At 37.5% G+C, this 17,961-nt stretch overlaps 1 protein-coding gene across 1 annotated transcript; it reads left to right on the forward strand.

Moving 5' to 3' along the window:
* Positions 1–24: 24 nt before the first annotated feature.
* On the forward strand, positions 25–17,961 carry cfap70 (cilia and flagella associated protein 70; the record flags this gene model as incomplete). The annotated part of the gene is made up of 26 exons (XM_079879946.1): positions 25–168; positions 2,149–2,332; positions 4,273–4,371; positions 4,471–4,535; positions 4,637–4,816; positions 5,534–5,716; positions 5,800–5,894; positions 5,981–6,083; positions 6,188–6,322; positions 7,277–7,426; positions 9,178–9,252; positions 9,350–9,441; positions 9,538–9,598; positions 10,323–10,517; positions 11,249–11,380; positions 11,520–11,645; positions 13,364–13,497; positions 13,572–13,687; positions 14,322–14,492; positions 14,570–14,697; positions 15,592–15,744; positions 16,540–16,701; positions 16,778–16,867; positions 17,520–17,621; positions 17,737–17,784; positions 17,881–17,961. Exons 1-26 carry the CDS (start codon positions 100–102, stop codon positions 17,959–17,961), a joined length of 3,129 nt encoding a protein of 1,042 aa, XP_079736072.1. The 5' UTR covers positions 25–99.

Raw genomic sequence — 17,961 nt, forward strand, 5'->3', positions numbered from 1 at the left:
AATATCGCGAGACTGACACGAAGCGTCGTTGCTGTGGAAACAAGTGAGCGCTGAGCAACAGTCGTGTTGAGGAGAGAGAAACTCGTTTAGTTTGTCAACATGGAGAATCACAGAGAGTTTGCGAGAGCCGTTCCAGTGCAGATCACTGTTCTCTCTGGAAATAATTTGGTAAGTCACTAAAATCGTGTTACAGTCACTTAAATAAAAGCCTTAAAATAACTGTGCAAAACCGTGGAAATCTTAACCGGGGTTAGTTGTCACACGAGGAACGGCTATATCTCACTTACTGTAGGGCAGGGGTCACCAAACTTTTTTCTCTGGGGGCCACATTATCGTTCCTGACTGTGATGGGGGGCCGGGGCCGGGTCAGCTATATAACATAGAATTGTATGACCCAGACCAAAATGACCACCAGCAGGCCTCATTGTGTAGGCTAGTAGAGATTACTAGGCACAGCCATCCCCACTACTATATCCACACTACTATATCAACACTTGATTCCTGGCACATATTTGTTTATCTTTACTAGTGGTTTGCAAAAGTTGTAATCGAGTCTTCACACTTTGTTTTATTTAAAGTTATTCTTCACAAATAATCGTTGGTCCACTGTTCTTTGAAAACTCTGCACTCTCTTTAGGGGTGGAACGGTACACAGAAGTCACGGTTCGGTTCATACCTCGGTTCAGACATCACGGTTGGGTACAATGAAGGGAAAAGCAAAACAAAAATGCAGAAGGCTTGTGCATGTCTCAGGCTGGACCACCAAAAGAAAAATAAATGTCTTAAGCCTTGTATTTTTTTTTAAAATAAGTTTTATTAATAAAGTAAAGGCATATAACCAGTTTATTTGTAGTGCACTGACAATAGTTTTATATAATTAGTTCATTAATTCAATTAATAAAAATACCTTGATATGTTTGGTAATTGTACCTGAATTAATTGAAAATTAATCTGCTACATTTCAGATTAATATATTTGTTTTCCTTAAAAATGTAATTAACAGTAACTTAAACATTTTGAATGATGTCCTGCGTAAACTAAATGACGGAGTATGTTTTTATGTTTCCACTGTTCGATCGCGGCCGCGCCACACACACACACACACACACACACACACACACACACACACACACACAAATATAAGTAAACACTTTACGACTTTTCGATCGCGCCCACACCTCTCTCTCAACATATTCCAGCATTGCAATCTTTACACCGCAGCCTGCTTCAGAGCTAAGGCGGAGCTACAGATTAGGTGTCCCTAAGAATCCGCGTATCTAACAGTAGTTTCGCATTACATTAATTAAATTGCACGCAAGTTTTATTTATTTTTATACCGTGTATTCTCCGTGTAAATGTATGCACCAAACTGTGACGCCCGTACCATGACGTACCGTCCATAACGACTTTTGGGGATTGCCTCATAGGGCCGGTTCAAGTAGTGGGGGGCAGAGGGGCTGGGGGGCCAGTCAAAGGGGGGTGGCGGGCCTGAGTCGGCCCGCGGGCCTTAGTTTGGTGACCCCTGCTGTAGGGTCTTAAATTATTGTTCTCTCTTGCTAACGTTATATGGTTTAAACACCTAACGTTAGTTCAAACTGTCTTACATTAGAGAAGAAACTGACTTTCAAATAAACCTACACTGAGAAATATTCACTGCAGTAAATAGTGTGACAACTAGCCCCGGTCTCCCCTAACGTCACCACTGTTGCAACAATAAAACGGTGGAAATTAAAGGCATAGTGGAGGATCTTTCCGAATTTTAGATAAGACCAGCCCTCTCCACTTTTTGAATAAGTTTGATTGATTCACCAGAATGATTGACAATTAGGAGGACCAATAGTATAGGTGATCCACCCGGAAGTAAAAAATCCTCCACTATACCTTTAAATATAATGATAAAAAAACATAGCACTAGCCACCACTGACTTGGGAGGAAAAAATCGAATAAATAGCCTAAATAAACAAAAATACAGAGATATTCTGGGAGCCTCTTGCACTGTTTTAATGAGATCCCATATTGATCTATAATGATTTTACAGTAGTAAACATAGCAGTAGTGTGGTATTTTGGCACTACTGTGATCAATTCTTTGTGAGAGGTTGTTATAAGGTTTACTGTAATAAGCATGTTCATTTGTGATTATTTCAGAGAGGCAGTAGGACTGATTCATGTCTCAGTTTTGTTCGGATGGAGTTCAATGGATCTGTGCTGGGACACTCACAAAAACTGGACATTGCTGTAGACAAAGATGTGGTGTACAACTTCACCTGTAGTTTTGAATGTTCAGAAGTAGCACATACACTGGATGACGTGGCACATAAACCTGTCATACGTGAGTATTGAACATTCACACAATGATTTGTTTGTAGTTTTTGCTCTTTTAGCTTTTTTTTGATCAGGTGCTGATTATGTTTCTCGAAACCCCACCACCACACTGCAAAAAAAATATTTTCCTACTCAATATTTTTGTCTTGTTTTCCAATAAATATCTAGGTATTCTTGAATCAAGATACATTTACTTGAGAAGCAAAATTACTCAAGATATTAAGTCTCGTTTTATTAAAAAAAATTAATAATAATTTAAAAGCGAGTTAAAAATTTAAGTGAGTTTATGCTTAAAACAAGAATAAATATCTGCCATTGGGGTAATCGTGTCAAAAGTATATTTTATGTGCCTTATTCCCTATACGGCACTGCTGCTGGCAGCCTGTCGTCAGTTTTGGTACTTTTGGTATTTTAAGCATAAACTAACTTAATTTTAATGTTGTTGTTGCAGAAAATATCTTGAGTAAATATATATTGATTTAAGAATTTTTAGATATTTGTAATGGAAAACAGGACAAAAATAAAATAAGTTACAATATGATTTACCGCAATTCAAATCTAGCTAGAAAAATGTAGCCTATATAATTCCATCCATCCATCCATACTGTATATATTAGGGGTGTAACAATATATCGTGTCACAATATATCGCAATACAAAAATGAATCAATATGTATCCTGGATAGTGACAATATGTATTGTGTGTAGTTCACCCAAAATAAAAATTTCTGCGTGAGAAAAAAATCTAATTTTCAGAGTTTTAGTGTCAGTACTACATTAAACTACTATATATAATGTTGAATGTAATGTATAATAATGCAATGGGGGGATATTTGTGGGTCCTGATAATGCCAAATGTCAGTAAAACATTATTTTATTTTATTATTTAAAATATTATTTTAAATTCACACGACAGACAGGTACTTCATCGGGTTTTGTCAGATCACTTCGTTACTTTCGGCAGTGTTGGGAAAAGTTACTTTTAAAAGGAATGCATTATGATATTGCATTCCTCCCTAAAAAGTAACTATTTGCATTACTAAGTTAATTTTTGTGGAAAGTAATGCGTTACGTTACATTTGCATTACTTTTTCTAATCTGTGCTGGGCTTGCTTGTTTATTTTACAAAAACAAATGGCAAACGTAAAGGATCTTTCACACCGAAAGTGAAATGAAAAAACCTCAGGCTGATGGAAATGCAAATTCACTCCTGTCCAGTAGAGGGCGCCGCTCAAACAAACCTTTCAGCTGTGCTGCCACTCTGAATCTTAGTAGAATTAAGATAGGAGAAGAAAGTTCAACACTCATATTTCACCAATAAAAGTAAAAAAAGGAAACAAAAATGTGATGTTTATCTTTTTGCTCATTGTTATGGTTGAATTGGATCATTGAAGTTCAGCAGCAAAGACACTGGTTAATAAAGTGAGATTAAATGCATAAAGTATATTTGTGTTATTCAACATATTTAACATAACATAATTTTATTATTGCAGGTTTGTTTAATATTCTGAGTGTGCATTTCACTGTTGTTATTCATTTTGAGGAATACTGAATCTGTTTTTGTGCAAAATGAGGAAATGCCTGCTCACATTTAGTCTAAAACTACAATATTCATGTTCACACACAACGCCTCTGCCTCTCTCAACATGGGAACAGGAGAGGAGATTTTGTTTTAAATATATAAGTAATGCATTACTTTACTACTTACTTGAAAAAAAGTAATCTGATTACATAACTCTCGTTACTTGTAATGCGTTACCCACAACACTGCCTGTCGGCATCCATTGGTCATGTTAAAACGGTGTTTATCGAGTCTTGGCATGTCTGAGAAGTGATGACTGTAATCTGTGGTGACTGTCAGCGTCGGCATTTAAACCTATTTAGACTAAATTTCATGAGTTAAATCAGTCATGGTTAAATGTAAGCAGAAATGTATGTGTGCCCTCAGTAACGGTGCTCGAGACCTTACCAAAAGAGAAAAAACAAAAAGAGGAGAAAACCACTGCACTAGGACAAGCCGTTGTGGACCTTCTGCCACTGCTACGAGGTTGAACCAGTTCATTTTATTCAAACTTGTCACATTTTATGCCACTTTTCATGGATTCCCATATTCTTGAGATTTGAGGCGGTGCTGTTTTTATTCTAGGTCAGTGCAGCTTCTCATCCACTGTGCTTCTTCATGATGTTGCTGTGCATGAGGACGGCGTAAAAGTAAGAAAGTCATTTTTACACCACTAATTACTAACTAACTAGTCATTTTAGTATGTTTCTAAATACATGTTTTTATATTTCGTGTGTGTTTGCATGTACAGTCCACACTAGATGTGACAGTGAGCGTTCCGGAGCCGTTGCTCTCCGATGACCAGCGCTCTGGCTCTAATGTGCTGATGGTCACCGTTGAGACGATGTATTCGGTTCCTGAGGTCTGGAATCTGGCCTCCACTCCTCCATCCAGCTATGTAGCTGCCCTGCAGATTCCCTCCTCAGCCACGGTGAGAAACAAGTGTTTGTGTTTGTTTGGCATTTCAAGTGATTCATCAGTACTTGATTCTCCAAAGCATCCAAGAAGCAAGACACTTTAAGCCTCTGGTATTCTCAACTGGTAACATCAACTGTGGCGGGTAACGCTGTCAAATCACTAGCCAATTTGGCGTGTTGCTTATTGTGTTTACTCACTTTGCTGGGGAAGTTTTGTGTAAGCCAAATCTGCACAGATTTAGTGCAAATACTCAACTCATTAGTCATTATGATACATTAAATACAGCGTATTGCGCATAATCTGCGCATATTTGGCTTACTTGAACATGCCCGTCACTACGCAACTAATAACGGCGCACTTGTTCAGTTGCATTGAAGCAAAAGCGAAGATTAAATAGCATTTGGTTAACAGAAAAGACATTGTTATTTTCCAACATCATACATTTTTTAATGTTTTTTGTACTTTATTGATCTGTCTGCCTAAAACACATTTTTGGTGAAAAGGATGAGGATAAAAGAGGAAGGGAGGAGATGGCTGGATGACAGGATTTTGAAATGAATGTATGAAATACAAATTTTATTCAATTCAATTCAACTTTATTTCCAGACTCAAGGTCCTGTATATACACTGTGTATATATAAGCTGGGATGTAGTTAATCTAATTAGTTGATTCACCTACAAATAAATTCACCTACAAATAAAAAGTCTGACATTGTCAATTGTTTTTCAGAAAGAGCAAGTGTTGTTGTTCTCCAATGGCATCTTAAAAATGGGCGGTGCGCAGGAGCCAGTGCCAAGACCCAAAAAATGGCCCTTGGGGCCTCTTCTCACACCAGGAGCCGAGGTCATTCAGGGCCTTTATATTGACTCAGAACCCACAGACACGGATCACGGAGACCTTACCGAGATAGAGGTGATCTGAGCCATTAATGGACAGTGATGGATGTGAAAGGAATATGGAGCATGTCACCACATTGATTTGTGTGTGGGTTGTAGGACAAGGATTTCAGAGAGAAGGCGGAGTGTAACGAGAATAGGGTGAGCTGGGATACGGCACGTCGTTGCTTTATCGATGCAGGAGGCGTGGCCTGGTGAGTAAACACCTCTTTTAATCAATGCACTCGAATTTATTTTCCCATTATTTGTCACATTCTCCAATGGCTTCTGCTTTTTTTAGTCTGTCCCGCAGGATTGCAGAATGCAGACTGTGGCCTGTTGAGATCATGAAAGCCAATCAGATGGTTCCAACCAAAGGTGGGAGAACAGCCAGAGACAAGCTGGTGAGAAACGTCCTGAACTTTAACATCTCCAGATGGCCCTCAAAACCCAAAACAAGACAGAAATAACTTATTGATAAAAACAATTTTGCCTGTGTGTGCTGTAGGGGGAGGAAGAGACACACGTATCATTTCATGGAGTGGTTTACGTGGATCTGGTGCCGTTGTTGTACCCTGGAGTACGGCGAATACACGGGGTGTACAGAGTCTACCCGTTTTATGAGTCTGATCTACTGAATAAGGCGAGTGAATATAAGTCATATGCACATGAAATCAATCATGCAGAAATGACATAGTCTGACACAACTGGAAAGCAAAAATATGACTTAAAGCTAAATGACTTTGAAAATTCGTTTTTTTTTCTCTCATTTGTTTTAAGTTTCTCAAAAAACAAAACTTAAAGCCCCCCTGTAGTCAATCATTTTATCCCTTAAAACTCATCTTTGATCACCAAAATGACATATTTAAGCTTTTATTCTTTGAAAAAATCTCACCCTTGCCTCATTTAGTACACAGTTCTATGAATATGCAAATGAGCCCCGCCTCCACTCACTCACTCCAGCTCAGAGAGCCACTCGTTGGCGATCACACGTTGATCTGATTGGTTACAAGGTAGTTTGTGACATCAGAAACACCAGCGATTTCAAACCGTGCTTTTGAGACTGTCTTTGGTTCACTGCAGAAAATACTCCGCAATGCTGTTGATTTATGAATTTACATATGGTTTGTCTTAAAGCATATTAAAAACATCACATAGACGTATAAACAATGTTAAAACCTTGATTTTCACCAAAGGGGGACTTTAATATCTTAAGTAATTTAGCTTATTATGTAAATACATTTTGATTTAAAAATGTTTAGATGTTTGTAATGGAAAACAAGATAAAAATACTGAGTAAGAAAATCATGTTTTGCAGTGAAGAAGCTGATATCTCCTGTATCATTTTAAGTCAGGGATGGTGCTTAAAGTTGCATTAAACTAGTTTTAGATTCATATAAGTTTTACACACAAACGTTAACTGTACTTTTGACCAATACTTTTAAAAGCTTGTGATGCTGTGTCCAAATCAACAGATGCTATTATAAAGTCCATGACCACTTTTGAATCAGCTAGCGAAACATATAAAAAATACGAAGTGCATATTAATTTAAGATTGATTCTTTGACAGTGAATCTTGTTTTATGTGCTGTTCCAGACTCAGAGGACCTACAGCGTTCTGAAGGAGCTCAACAGAGCACCGCCGGCACCGGGCCGAACTCGAAACAGTTCCTCCGTCGAATCCTTAAAGGCGTTTCAGAGTAAAACCTTAGACAACCAGAGAGGAAACAAAGAGGTTCCCAAAAAGGTATAGAAAAAAAATCCGATCTTATTAGTATATCAATACATTCTCCTTTAGGTGTTTGAAATTCCTCTGCCTCAAACAAAAGTCTGCTCAGATACCAAAAAATCTCAATGAAAAGTCAGAGATTTCAATCCGAGCTCAAATGTTTCTCATCAAATTCTCCATAATTAAATAGCCTAAGCTGCTATCCACATTCATTTATAGCTCAATACTCTTTCTGGTTGACAACTGTTTGAGTTTATTTTGATTTCTCCTGAGAAATTGTAGGAGAAACATCTGAGACAACGATGATACTTGACAGAACACAACATTAAGTCACTAATGAGCTATGAAAATGGACTTCAGAGCAGTACAAAGTTCCTCAAAGTCACAGCTGCTTTCAAATGTCACGCACACAAAGCATACGTTTCACCCAAACGAGACGTCATAGAGTCGTTTGGAGCAGATGCCATCTCTTCCCCTCTCCGTACGGCATTGGGGCTCGTTTTTGATACCCCCCCTAATTAAATCCGGATCTGTGGCCGAGGCACGCTTCCCAAACCTATTAGCTGTAATAGCAGCAGATTGTGGTGAATCATCTCCTTTGCTCATCTACCCCTCTCTGACGCCCCGTGGCTCTTCAGCAGACGGAGAGAGGCGAGGAACACACACCAACCGAGCATCTGACGCCGCAGCTGCGCGATACACAAATAATGTCTTTCACGGCTCAGTGATGCTTAATCCAGATCTCTGATGAGTTTCGTTTAACTACCAACTATTAAAATGTCGATGGAGAAACAAGTGAGACAAAAACGGAATGACTTTAGAGTTATTAAATGAATATGTTGTTTGATCTTGAGAGAATTTGATGGGAAATGCTTGAGTTTGTATTGAGATCTCTGACTTTTGATTGACTTTGCTAGCTTGGCAAATCTGAGCATGGTTTGAGACGCTGAGATTACTGTAGTTTTTTTTCTAATGAGAAATGAGATTTGAGAATCTCTGTTGAGATATTGAGATAAACAATTCAGATATTAAATAAATCTCAATTGCTCCGCCCTTCTATTTTTTCACCTCACTGAATATCCACAGTCACTATGAATTACACTAATGGGTTGGTAAGATTTTTTTTTATATTTTGGAAAGTCTCTTCTGCTCACCAAGGCTGCATTTATTTGATCAAAAATACAGTAAAATCAGTAATATTTTGAAATATTACATTTTTTGTTTTATATTTTAATATATTTTAAAATGTAATTTATTTCTGTGATCAAAGCTGAATTTTCAGCATCATCACTCCAGTCTTCAGTGTCACATGATCCTTCAGAAATCATTCTGATATGATGATTTAATGCTCAAGAAATACTTTGTATTATTAATAATGTTGAAAACAGTTGTGATGCTTAATATTTTTGTGATACACACATAAATTTTTTTGTTCAGGATTCTTTGACAAATTTTTTACAACATTTATTTTAAATAGAAATCTTTTGTAATATTATAAATGTCTTAACTGTCACTTGCGATCAATTTATGATTGATAATCAGCATTCCTTGCTGGATAAACGTATTCATTTCATTAAAAAATAAAAAAGTGTAAAATTAAATAAATAAAAATAAAAAATGCTGACCCCAGTCTTTTGAACAGAAGTGTACATCACATTGCGCAAGTGAAATAGTTTTTGAATGCCGTTTAATGTTTATTTTAACACTTTTCAAATAAGTTTAGATAGTGGGACTACTTAGGAAAGAATAATGATTTCCTCTATCTATAGCCAGATTCCCAGGGAAAATCCGCTCAGTCTGAAAGTTTGACTGGACTGGAGCCACCGGTGAACACGGAGGGACAGGTCAGTTCATCCGTCACGTATGCATCAAAATGAAGCAGTCAAATATGAAATATACAGTCTTGGTAAAGTGTGATCTTCCCTTTTTTTATTGTCTCAGATGTATACCGATTCAAGATCGTACATCATTATTGAAATTGCTGTGGAAAAGCCGCTGGTTCCCAAGAGACCACCGGAGGAGCTGGCCAGACGGTAATAGGAAAGAGCTTCTTTCAAATTCAAAGCCTTGTTTTGTCTTCAAAGTGTGTTTAGAGAGTGCTTCAGATTAATTGATTCTGTCTGATACAGTGTGAAGGAGTTGGTTCCTCCCAGACCTCCTCTGCCTCGACGGCCAGCAGGAGCAGAAAGAGTAAAAACCAACATTTTTTCCTGTTTTCTCACTATTTCTGTCAGACATTTTCCTCTCACAGTCAGATCTATGGGAAATCATTTGTCTATAACAGTTTACACTATCATGGCAAAAGAGAATGGCTGAAACTTGCTATGAAATGCCTGGGTCATATTTCAGAAATAAATATTTTTCACTGTAACAATATTTTCATGACAATCAAGCACATTGTCCCCTGCATTCAAATGTATGAGTTGCATTATTAAACAATAAAGCACTTGCGGTCGTGCTGCTGTTCTGAATATGTAAGAATAAATCAGCGAATAGGTATTTGAACGAATCGGTTGAGTGATTCAATGACTCGCTCATTCAGACAGTTATTTTTAGGTGTGTTTGACTTGACGTGGCATAGACCGATCAGTGTATGTCATCAAGGTACTGCGACGGAGCCGTCAGCTCTCTCTTTAATGTCATACACTGATCAGTCTGTGCAGCGCCGCTTCATGTCAAACACACCTGTTTTCTTCCTGAATGAACCAGCGTGTTTGAGTGAATCATTAGATTCAGTGCCTGTTCCTGTGCTTTTGAACAAATCTGTTGAATGAATGAATCAGTGGCTCGCTCATACTGACGTAAATATAATTTTTATTAAGATTTTGGGTGTGAAGTATGACCAATTTTTCATGAGAGTCATCCAAATAGCTAATAAATAATGATTAATAATAAATGTGCATGAATTTATCAGGCAGTACAGGAATACCAGTCTCAGATAGCGAGTGTGGCCGCCCAGGTGTTGGATCAGTACCAGCAGCTGTTCGGGAGCGCGTTTGTGCCTGGAGGGAAACCTCTGGACCCCGTCCTGCAGGAACAGCGCAAAACCCAGCTGCTCGGAGAACTCAACTGCTCTGGGAAATACTTTGCCTTCAAGGAACAGATGAAGGTGAATTTGAATCATGTTAAATGTGTCATTTTTAATTTACTCAATTTATACATATATATATATTATAGCTTTTATTTTTATATTTTCAGTTTTAATTAATTTCATTTCATTTTATAAATTTTTTTATGTGCTTTCATCATTTGTATATACGTTTTTTAATTTATAATTAAAATTAAAATACATTTAAACAAATTTCTATTTCGCTTTAATTTCATTTTGGCCATAGTAATAGTAGGTATTTCGGTTTAAGTTTTTTTAGTACTTACATTTACTTTATTTCAGTCACTAGCTGCCAAGGTGGCATTTCTAATTTTCATTTTAAGTTTTTATATCTATATTTAAATCACCTTTATTTTCAGTTAATGAAAACTATTTTAAATAGGTTTAGTTTTAGTACCGTTGTACTGTAAAAACATTTAATTAATTTAGTTTAATATGAGTAATTCTTGATGTGCTTTTGTAATGCTCATTCATGTTTTAAATAATTCTGTTTAGCTTTAATTTATTTTTACCTCAAGGCAACATTTAAAATTTTCTTTTTTTTTTTTTAATTTTACTTCAATTAACGAAAATAATTTCTAATAGATTTAGTTTAAATTAAAAATAACAACACATGAGTGTTTGGGACTTCGACATGTAAACAACCTTTTTATGATTTATACTGTTGTTTATCAGGGCAGACTGATTAGCATATATGTTAATGAGCTCCCGGTGTTTGTTGTATGTGTCAGTACTCTGTGGTCCGGATCGTAAGAGAGAAGATGTTGAGGACAGAGGCCTTCTCAGACCCTGAACAGCTCCAAGCGTTCCTCAGTCAGCTCTACGTGTTCCTGGTGGACGAGATGCATGCTGCTCTCAATAAGGTGACACCTCAAAATATACATTTGTGTGATCTGTCAAGGGAAGCATCACTCGTGCTGAGAGTTACTGATCTGAACATTGAACACTGGTGCTTTAGGGTCTGTATTATCAGTTGTGTTTTCATGCGCTCCATTGAATCAGAGCCTCTCAGTGGACTCTCAGGACACGCATCATGAGCCTCTGCTGAGCTGCGCTCAACTCAAACACTTCGCCAAAGAGGCTGAACTCAACACGGACTACCAGCTGGCGGCACAGTACTATCAGGAGGTAAAGCATTACTGCACTTTTGATGCTTCAAAATAACATACTCGACTGTCTCGATCATCATAATACTATCATAATACACAGGGTGTTTTTTTTTTTACAGTAGTTTATATTATAGTGTAAAGCAGTATTATTTTAGTTTCATTGAAATACTATTATTGTCAGGTTTATGTTTTGTTTTCATTGACTTTTAGGAGCCGTTTACACGACAACGTTTTCAACGGAAAAACGGAAAACTGCGTTTTGGCCGTTCATTTACACGACAACAGCGTTTTGGGGGCCTGAAAATGCTAACTTTTGAAAACAGGTTTCAAAGTGCACGTTTTTTAAAAACTATAGGCTACCGTTATCATCTCCATGTAAACTACCAAAATGTTAATTTGTGAAAACAGTGACATCGTGCGAATGTGCATTACGTATTCAGACTATGGGTGCGTAGTGTTTCTTTACAAAGTGACATCGCCAACTACTGGCCTGGCATGAATAATACAGCTTTTTTAGTTGCTGGTGATAATAATGGTGTCATAATACTAAAAATCTTACAGTTTTGAAAGATCAAATGGGCTTTGGATAGCCTGGAAATCCAGACCTAAATCTAAAAGATGAATGGTCTGGCGTCGACTAATGAAAATCGTCCAGCTCGAGAGGCGGCATCAAGCGTGCATTTGAAAATCTCACTGCACTCAATTGGATAACACTACGACCAATCACAACAATAAACCCCATAGGCTTACCAGGGGAGCTAACTGGTAGAGACTCAAAACAGCAAAAACACCCTTCTTGCAAAGGAACGATTCGAGCGCCGTCTTCTGTTCCTGTTTTAGATAAAAAGCCAAGTCTAACTCGTTCATTGTGGCGGCCAAAGCCGTTTCAAACAACTGGTGTTCATCCATAGCCATCTTGCAATGTTTACTAATGACTTCGACGTCACAGAGCTGTCGTCCTCTGTTTAGCTCGCCTCTGGCCCGCCTATATCAGATAACCCAATGTGATTGGTGCAGCTCAGATCGAGGGGCATATTTAATGAGTATCATTACTCGACACCAGAGGATTCTCTGGATTACCAGGGTAGGCTTTGGAAGCATTTATGTACGAATGCATTGCAAATCTGAAATCTGAGTGCAGAACACACAATAAAATGATAAACCATTATTACAGTATATACTGTATACTGAATGTTTAGGATGCAGTGTAAACTACATAATGGTTTTATTCCTAATCAGGAAACAACATGTCCGGTCATATTTCACCCACAAATCAAAAGAAAGAAAAAATGTAATATGTTATCTGTATCTATATGTGTTCTCTATGTTTCACTGTCATTTTATTTGTCATTTCATTGTAAAGCGACCTTGAGTTTGCAGAAAGGATCTATATATCTATATCTTTTTTGTACTGTCTGTATTATGCTGGTTTAAAAAAAACATCGTCTTACAGTAATGAGAATGAGATTAACCATTGAGAATAATGAGTTGACAACAAACCCTGCCAAGTGAAACCCCTTGATGTTAATATAATGCAAGGAAAAGATCAATTTGGCATTTCAAGCATGAACGCACCGTATTTTGTGAAAAATGTAGCATATAATTATGGTATCTCATGCATATACAACGAACTCCTTCTAATGACAGTGTGCCATTTCAAACGGAGCTTTAGCAATCATTTGTGATATGACAGTATCATTGGATGTGACTCATGTCTCTCTGAATTTGCCTCTGTAGTGTTTGATTCGAGACCGCAGTGACCCGTCCCACTGGTTTGATTATGGAGCGTTCCACATGCTGACCGCTGACCACCTGATGGCCGAGCAGTGCTTTCAACAGGCCTTATCCATTGAGCAAACACACATACCCAGGTTAACAGACAGAAATGACTCAGAATAGGTTTCTAAAAACTCTTTTCTGACTTCTTCTGTGGTGTTTGGTGCAGTTTGCTCATGTGCGGTGTCCTGTCTGACATGAATGGACGCTATGAGGATGCAGAGACCTTCTTTGAAAGGGCGACTAGTGTGGAGCCGAACAATGTGGTCGCCTGGACTTTATTTGGTGAGAACAGAATTAAACAGCACATACACTACTGCTCAAAAGTTTGGGGTTAGAAAGGTGAAGAAATGAGTACTTTTATTGAGCAAGGATGCATTCAATTGATCAAAAGTTACAGTAAAGACATGTTTAATGTTACAAAAGATTTATAGTTCCAGAAAAGGCTGTTCTTGTGAACTTTCTGTTCAACAACGAAAAAATATATCACAGTTTCCACAAAAATATGAAGCAGCTCAACTGTTTTCAACATTGATAATAATCAGAAATAATTTTTGAGCATCATATTAAAATGATTTCTGAAGGATCATGTGACACTGAAGACTGGAGTAATGATGCTGAAAATTCAGCTTTGATCACAGGAATAAATTCTGAACATTTTAACATGTTAAAATAGAAAACGGCTATTTTAAATAGTAAAAGTAATTCACAATATTACTGTTTTTACTGTATTTTTTGATCAAATAAATGCACATTAAAAAAACATTAAAAAAATCTTATCTACCCCAGCTTTTGAACGGTAGTGTTTTCTTTTTAACATTCTGTCATATCATTAATTTGAGTTCATTTTGCAGCATGATGTAGTTAGTGTGCACAATAATTTTGACGGAATGATGAAAATGTGTCAAATTGTTGTCAGGTGTGTTCTCCCAGGCTCAGGAGAAGCTCATCCAGGCAGAAATGGCTTTTCGGGAGGCCAATAAGCATTTTATTTCAGTCATGAAAAATGACCAGACATCTAGAGCAAAAATAACCTCAGAGACTCAGTCTGGTCAGGAGAAGGAGCAGAAAGATGAAACGAGTGAGACAGGTGACCACCTCTTTTCTGTCTGCTCTGTGACAAATGCCCTTTCATTTATAGCTCATATGGGATCGTTTGCTTTAAAGGTGGCGCTGGCGCTGTGCACGAAGAAGACATCCCACAGAACTGCCAGGAGAGAAAACAGGAAGAGCAACACCAAACCACTATCTTCATGGAGACCGTGTGGTTTCTCCTGCAGAACTATGCATTACAGGTCAGCGGATGGTGACGTCAGTAGATCCTGTGCACATCAGTCTCAAATTACTCACTTTTACATTAAAGGAGCCTTTTTTTTACCTCCAAAGTCCATTTATAATGTTCGTCAAAGTTTCTCTATTTTTTTTTTTTTTTACACTTAAAAGGCTGTTTTGCTGCTGTCTTTAAGTTTTTTAATGTCTTTTTTTTAAGTCTCATGCTCACCAAGGCTGCATTTATTTGATCAAAAATATTGTGAAATATTACTACCATTTAAAATAGCTTTTTTCTATTGTAATACATTTTAAAATGTAGTTTATTTCTGTAATCAAAGCTGAATTTTCAGCATCATTACTCCAGTCTTCAGTGTCACATGATCCTTCAGAAATCATTCTGATATGATGATTTAATGCTCAAGATTTATGTTTTTTTATCAATGCTGAAGATTTTTTTCAGGATTCTTTGATGAATAGAACGTTTAAAAGAACTTTTTTTTTCTTCATTTTTCTTCAAGAAACTTTCATGCATTTCATGTTAACATTTGTTACATTATAATTGTCTTTATTGTCACTTTTGATCAATTTAATGCATCCTTGCTGAATAAAAGTATTAATTTCTTCCAAAACTGACCCCAAACTTTTGAACAATAGTGTATATGTTTTATAAATACCCTGTACGTTATGATCGATTAACCTCACGTTGTCTCATCAGGACAGAGTTGCAGGATGTGAGCGGTCGTATGCTAATGATGAGTGACTTTTTTCTGAATTATCCATTTTTTGCAGTTTAGATTCAAAATGTGGACAGAAGATGAGCTTTGAGTTTTGAATTTCTACATAGTACAGCAAACAGCAAGAACGAAGCACATTTGAATGTGTATGTTAATAGTTAATGCTGAATTGTGTCCGTCCAGATGTCCCAGCGGACTCTGGCTCTAGAGCTGCTGTCTCCAGACAGAGGAACCATCAGCTCGTATCATCTCGCTCTGGCCCGGCTTCATCTGCTGAGAGGAGAACACGACAGCACTGAGGCCAGCCTGAAGGAGGCGCTGATCCACAATATCCAGGTCTGCACAAATCATTCCCTGTACTGGGGACTGATAGTGATGGGAGAAATGTAGCCTCTAGAAACTTTGAATCAAATGAACCAATTGTTCAAAAACGATTCACTGTTTGGAAGCGCTTGAAACAGCACGCGCTGGTGACCCCTGCTGGTCAAAATGGTGATTGGAAGTGATTGATCGAAGTGGTGGTTTCATTGAAAACTGTATTCTAACAATTGACAAATCATCTAATACCACTAAATATGAAGTGTCTGTATAATATGTTATTTTATTATGTTTTCATGGAGAGCTTTTTTTTTTGGTTATTCAGTCCAATAAGAGAATATTGACTCTTCTTTTTTATTATACTGTACAAACGTGTCATTAAAAACGTTTACAAATTTATTAAACTTTTTGTTTTGAAACTGTCAACACGACACGAAGCCTCGTTTTCTGAAATCATGTGACTTTGGCAGTTTAGGTGCGTTCATGTTGTAATTGGCATAATTACAAGATTTCAACCTGTGAACGCTTTTTACAAGCTTCCTCGTAGAGCTCGTAATTACAACTTGTAAGCTGAGAAAACCTCCTACTTGTACCACCTGACGGCTGAAGATTCATTTAGGCGTTGTTAGTGTGATAGTGAACGTCACATGTTGCACATTACAGTAATTACGACATAGCATTTCAACACCGCATTTGATACACGCTCCAAATCACTACTTCAAAACAAATGATTGGTGTTTTGAAAGCCCCCATCACTAGGTTTTTAGATGCACCTGGGATTCATCGCTTTCTCTTGGTATTTGATCCCGGCAGAACCCAGAAACATGGGCCCTGTGGGGTCACTTGCATCACGCGAGGGGCGATTACGCTCAGGCTCAGAGCTGCTATGAGCGGACGCTGGACTCTGTGCTGGATGCTTCAGACACACACTCCGTATCCCTCCGTCTGGGCTCCATCTACCTGCAGGAAGGAGAAGTGAGTTCCTATTAATCCTTCAATCTTCTTTATGAGTTATTTTTTACTTATCATGTGTGTTTCATTCCCTCTTTAGAATGAAAAGGCCAAAGCTGTGTTCCTGCGCATCTGCAAACGCTCTCCGTCATGCCTCACTTGGCTCAGGCTGGGAATCGCCTGCTATAGAGTGAGTATATACCCATAAGGCATTTAGAAAATCCGTCAGAGCATGCCAGTGTAAGCAGAAGAGCTTCGCTGGAGCCACAATTGAAGGAAGGTTTGTGATTGGTTGAGGATTTTGACATTATCTAATCACAGATCATGTCACTGTAATGTTCAAACAACATGAAGTCAACATTGGTCACTTTCTTAATAGAAATTCCTAAGAAGCCCCTAAAGAAACATGGTGGTGGAAAAAAATATGAGACAATTAGACGAGATTATATATAAACTGTTCCATTAAAAAAAAACTATATATATATATATATATATATTTATATTTATATATATATTAATTATATATTAATATTAATTAATAATTATATATCGTAATTAAACATGATTTTTCTACAAATGATGTATGGATAATCAAGTACACCTAAGTTGCTTCACTCCAGTAAATGTTCATCTTGAAATATTACTAACAATATAACAGTTATTCTTAGGTTTACTTTATCAAAATCAGTAAAGATGTCTCAGCAAAAGACACATAAACCTCAACCTGAAGGTGGATGTTTTCACAATTACACTAATAAAAGGCTTTCCCTTTCTATACAAGTATAAAGTATCAATCAGATGATAGAAGGCATGAAGTAGAGTGTGTTTTGCTGTATCTTCAGCTGGAGGAGCTGAGTGAGGCTGAAGAGGCGCTGACTGAAGCCAACACACTGAATAACAGGAATCCAGAGGTGTGGGCTTACCTGTGTCTGGTCTGTTTACAGGTGAGGGACTGCTTTCTTTCAGTCATTCATTCCCTCATGTGAAATTATAGGAAACAGAGAGCAAAGCAACAGAAGATGCATGTAATCTTTGACTTTAGTTGCTTTGTCTTTCCAGACTGGCCGAAAACTAGAGGCAGAGCAGTCGTACAAATACGCCATGAAGGTTTGTATTGTCTAATGTTGATGTGTTTGTGAATATTAAAGTCTTTGGTATTGAAATATGTTGAATTTTTGCCCTCTTTTATGTTTGGTTTGACAGATGAATTTACAAAAAGAGCCACTTCTACAGGAGATCCACGACCTGCAGTCACGCGTTGGGTTCGGAAACCCTTCCTTCTGA

This window comes from Squalius cephalus (genome assembly GCF_949319135.1).
Source record: "Squalius cephalus genome assembly, chromosome: 1".
Lineage (NCBI taxonomy): Eukaryota > Metazoa > Chordata > Actinopteri > Cypriniformes > Leuciscidae > Squalius > Squalius cephalus.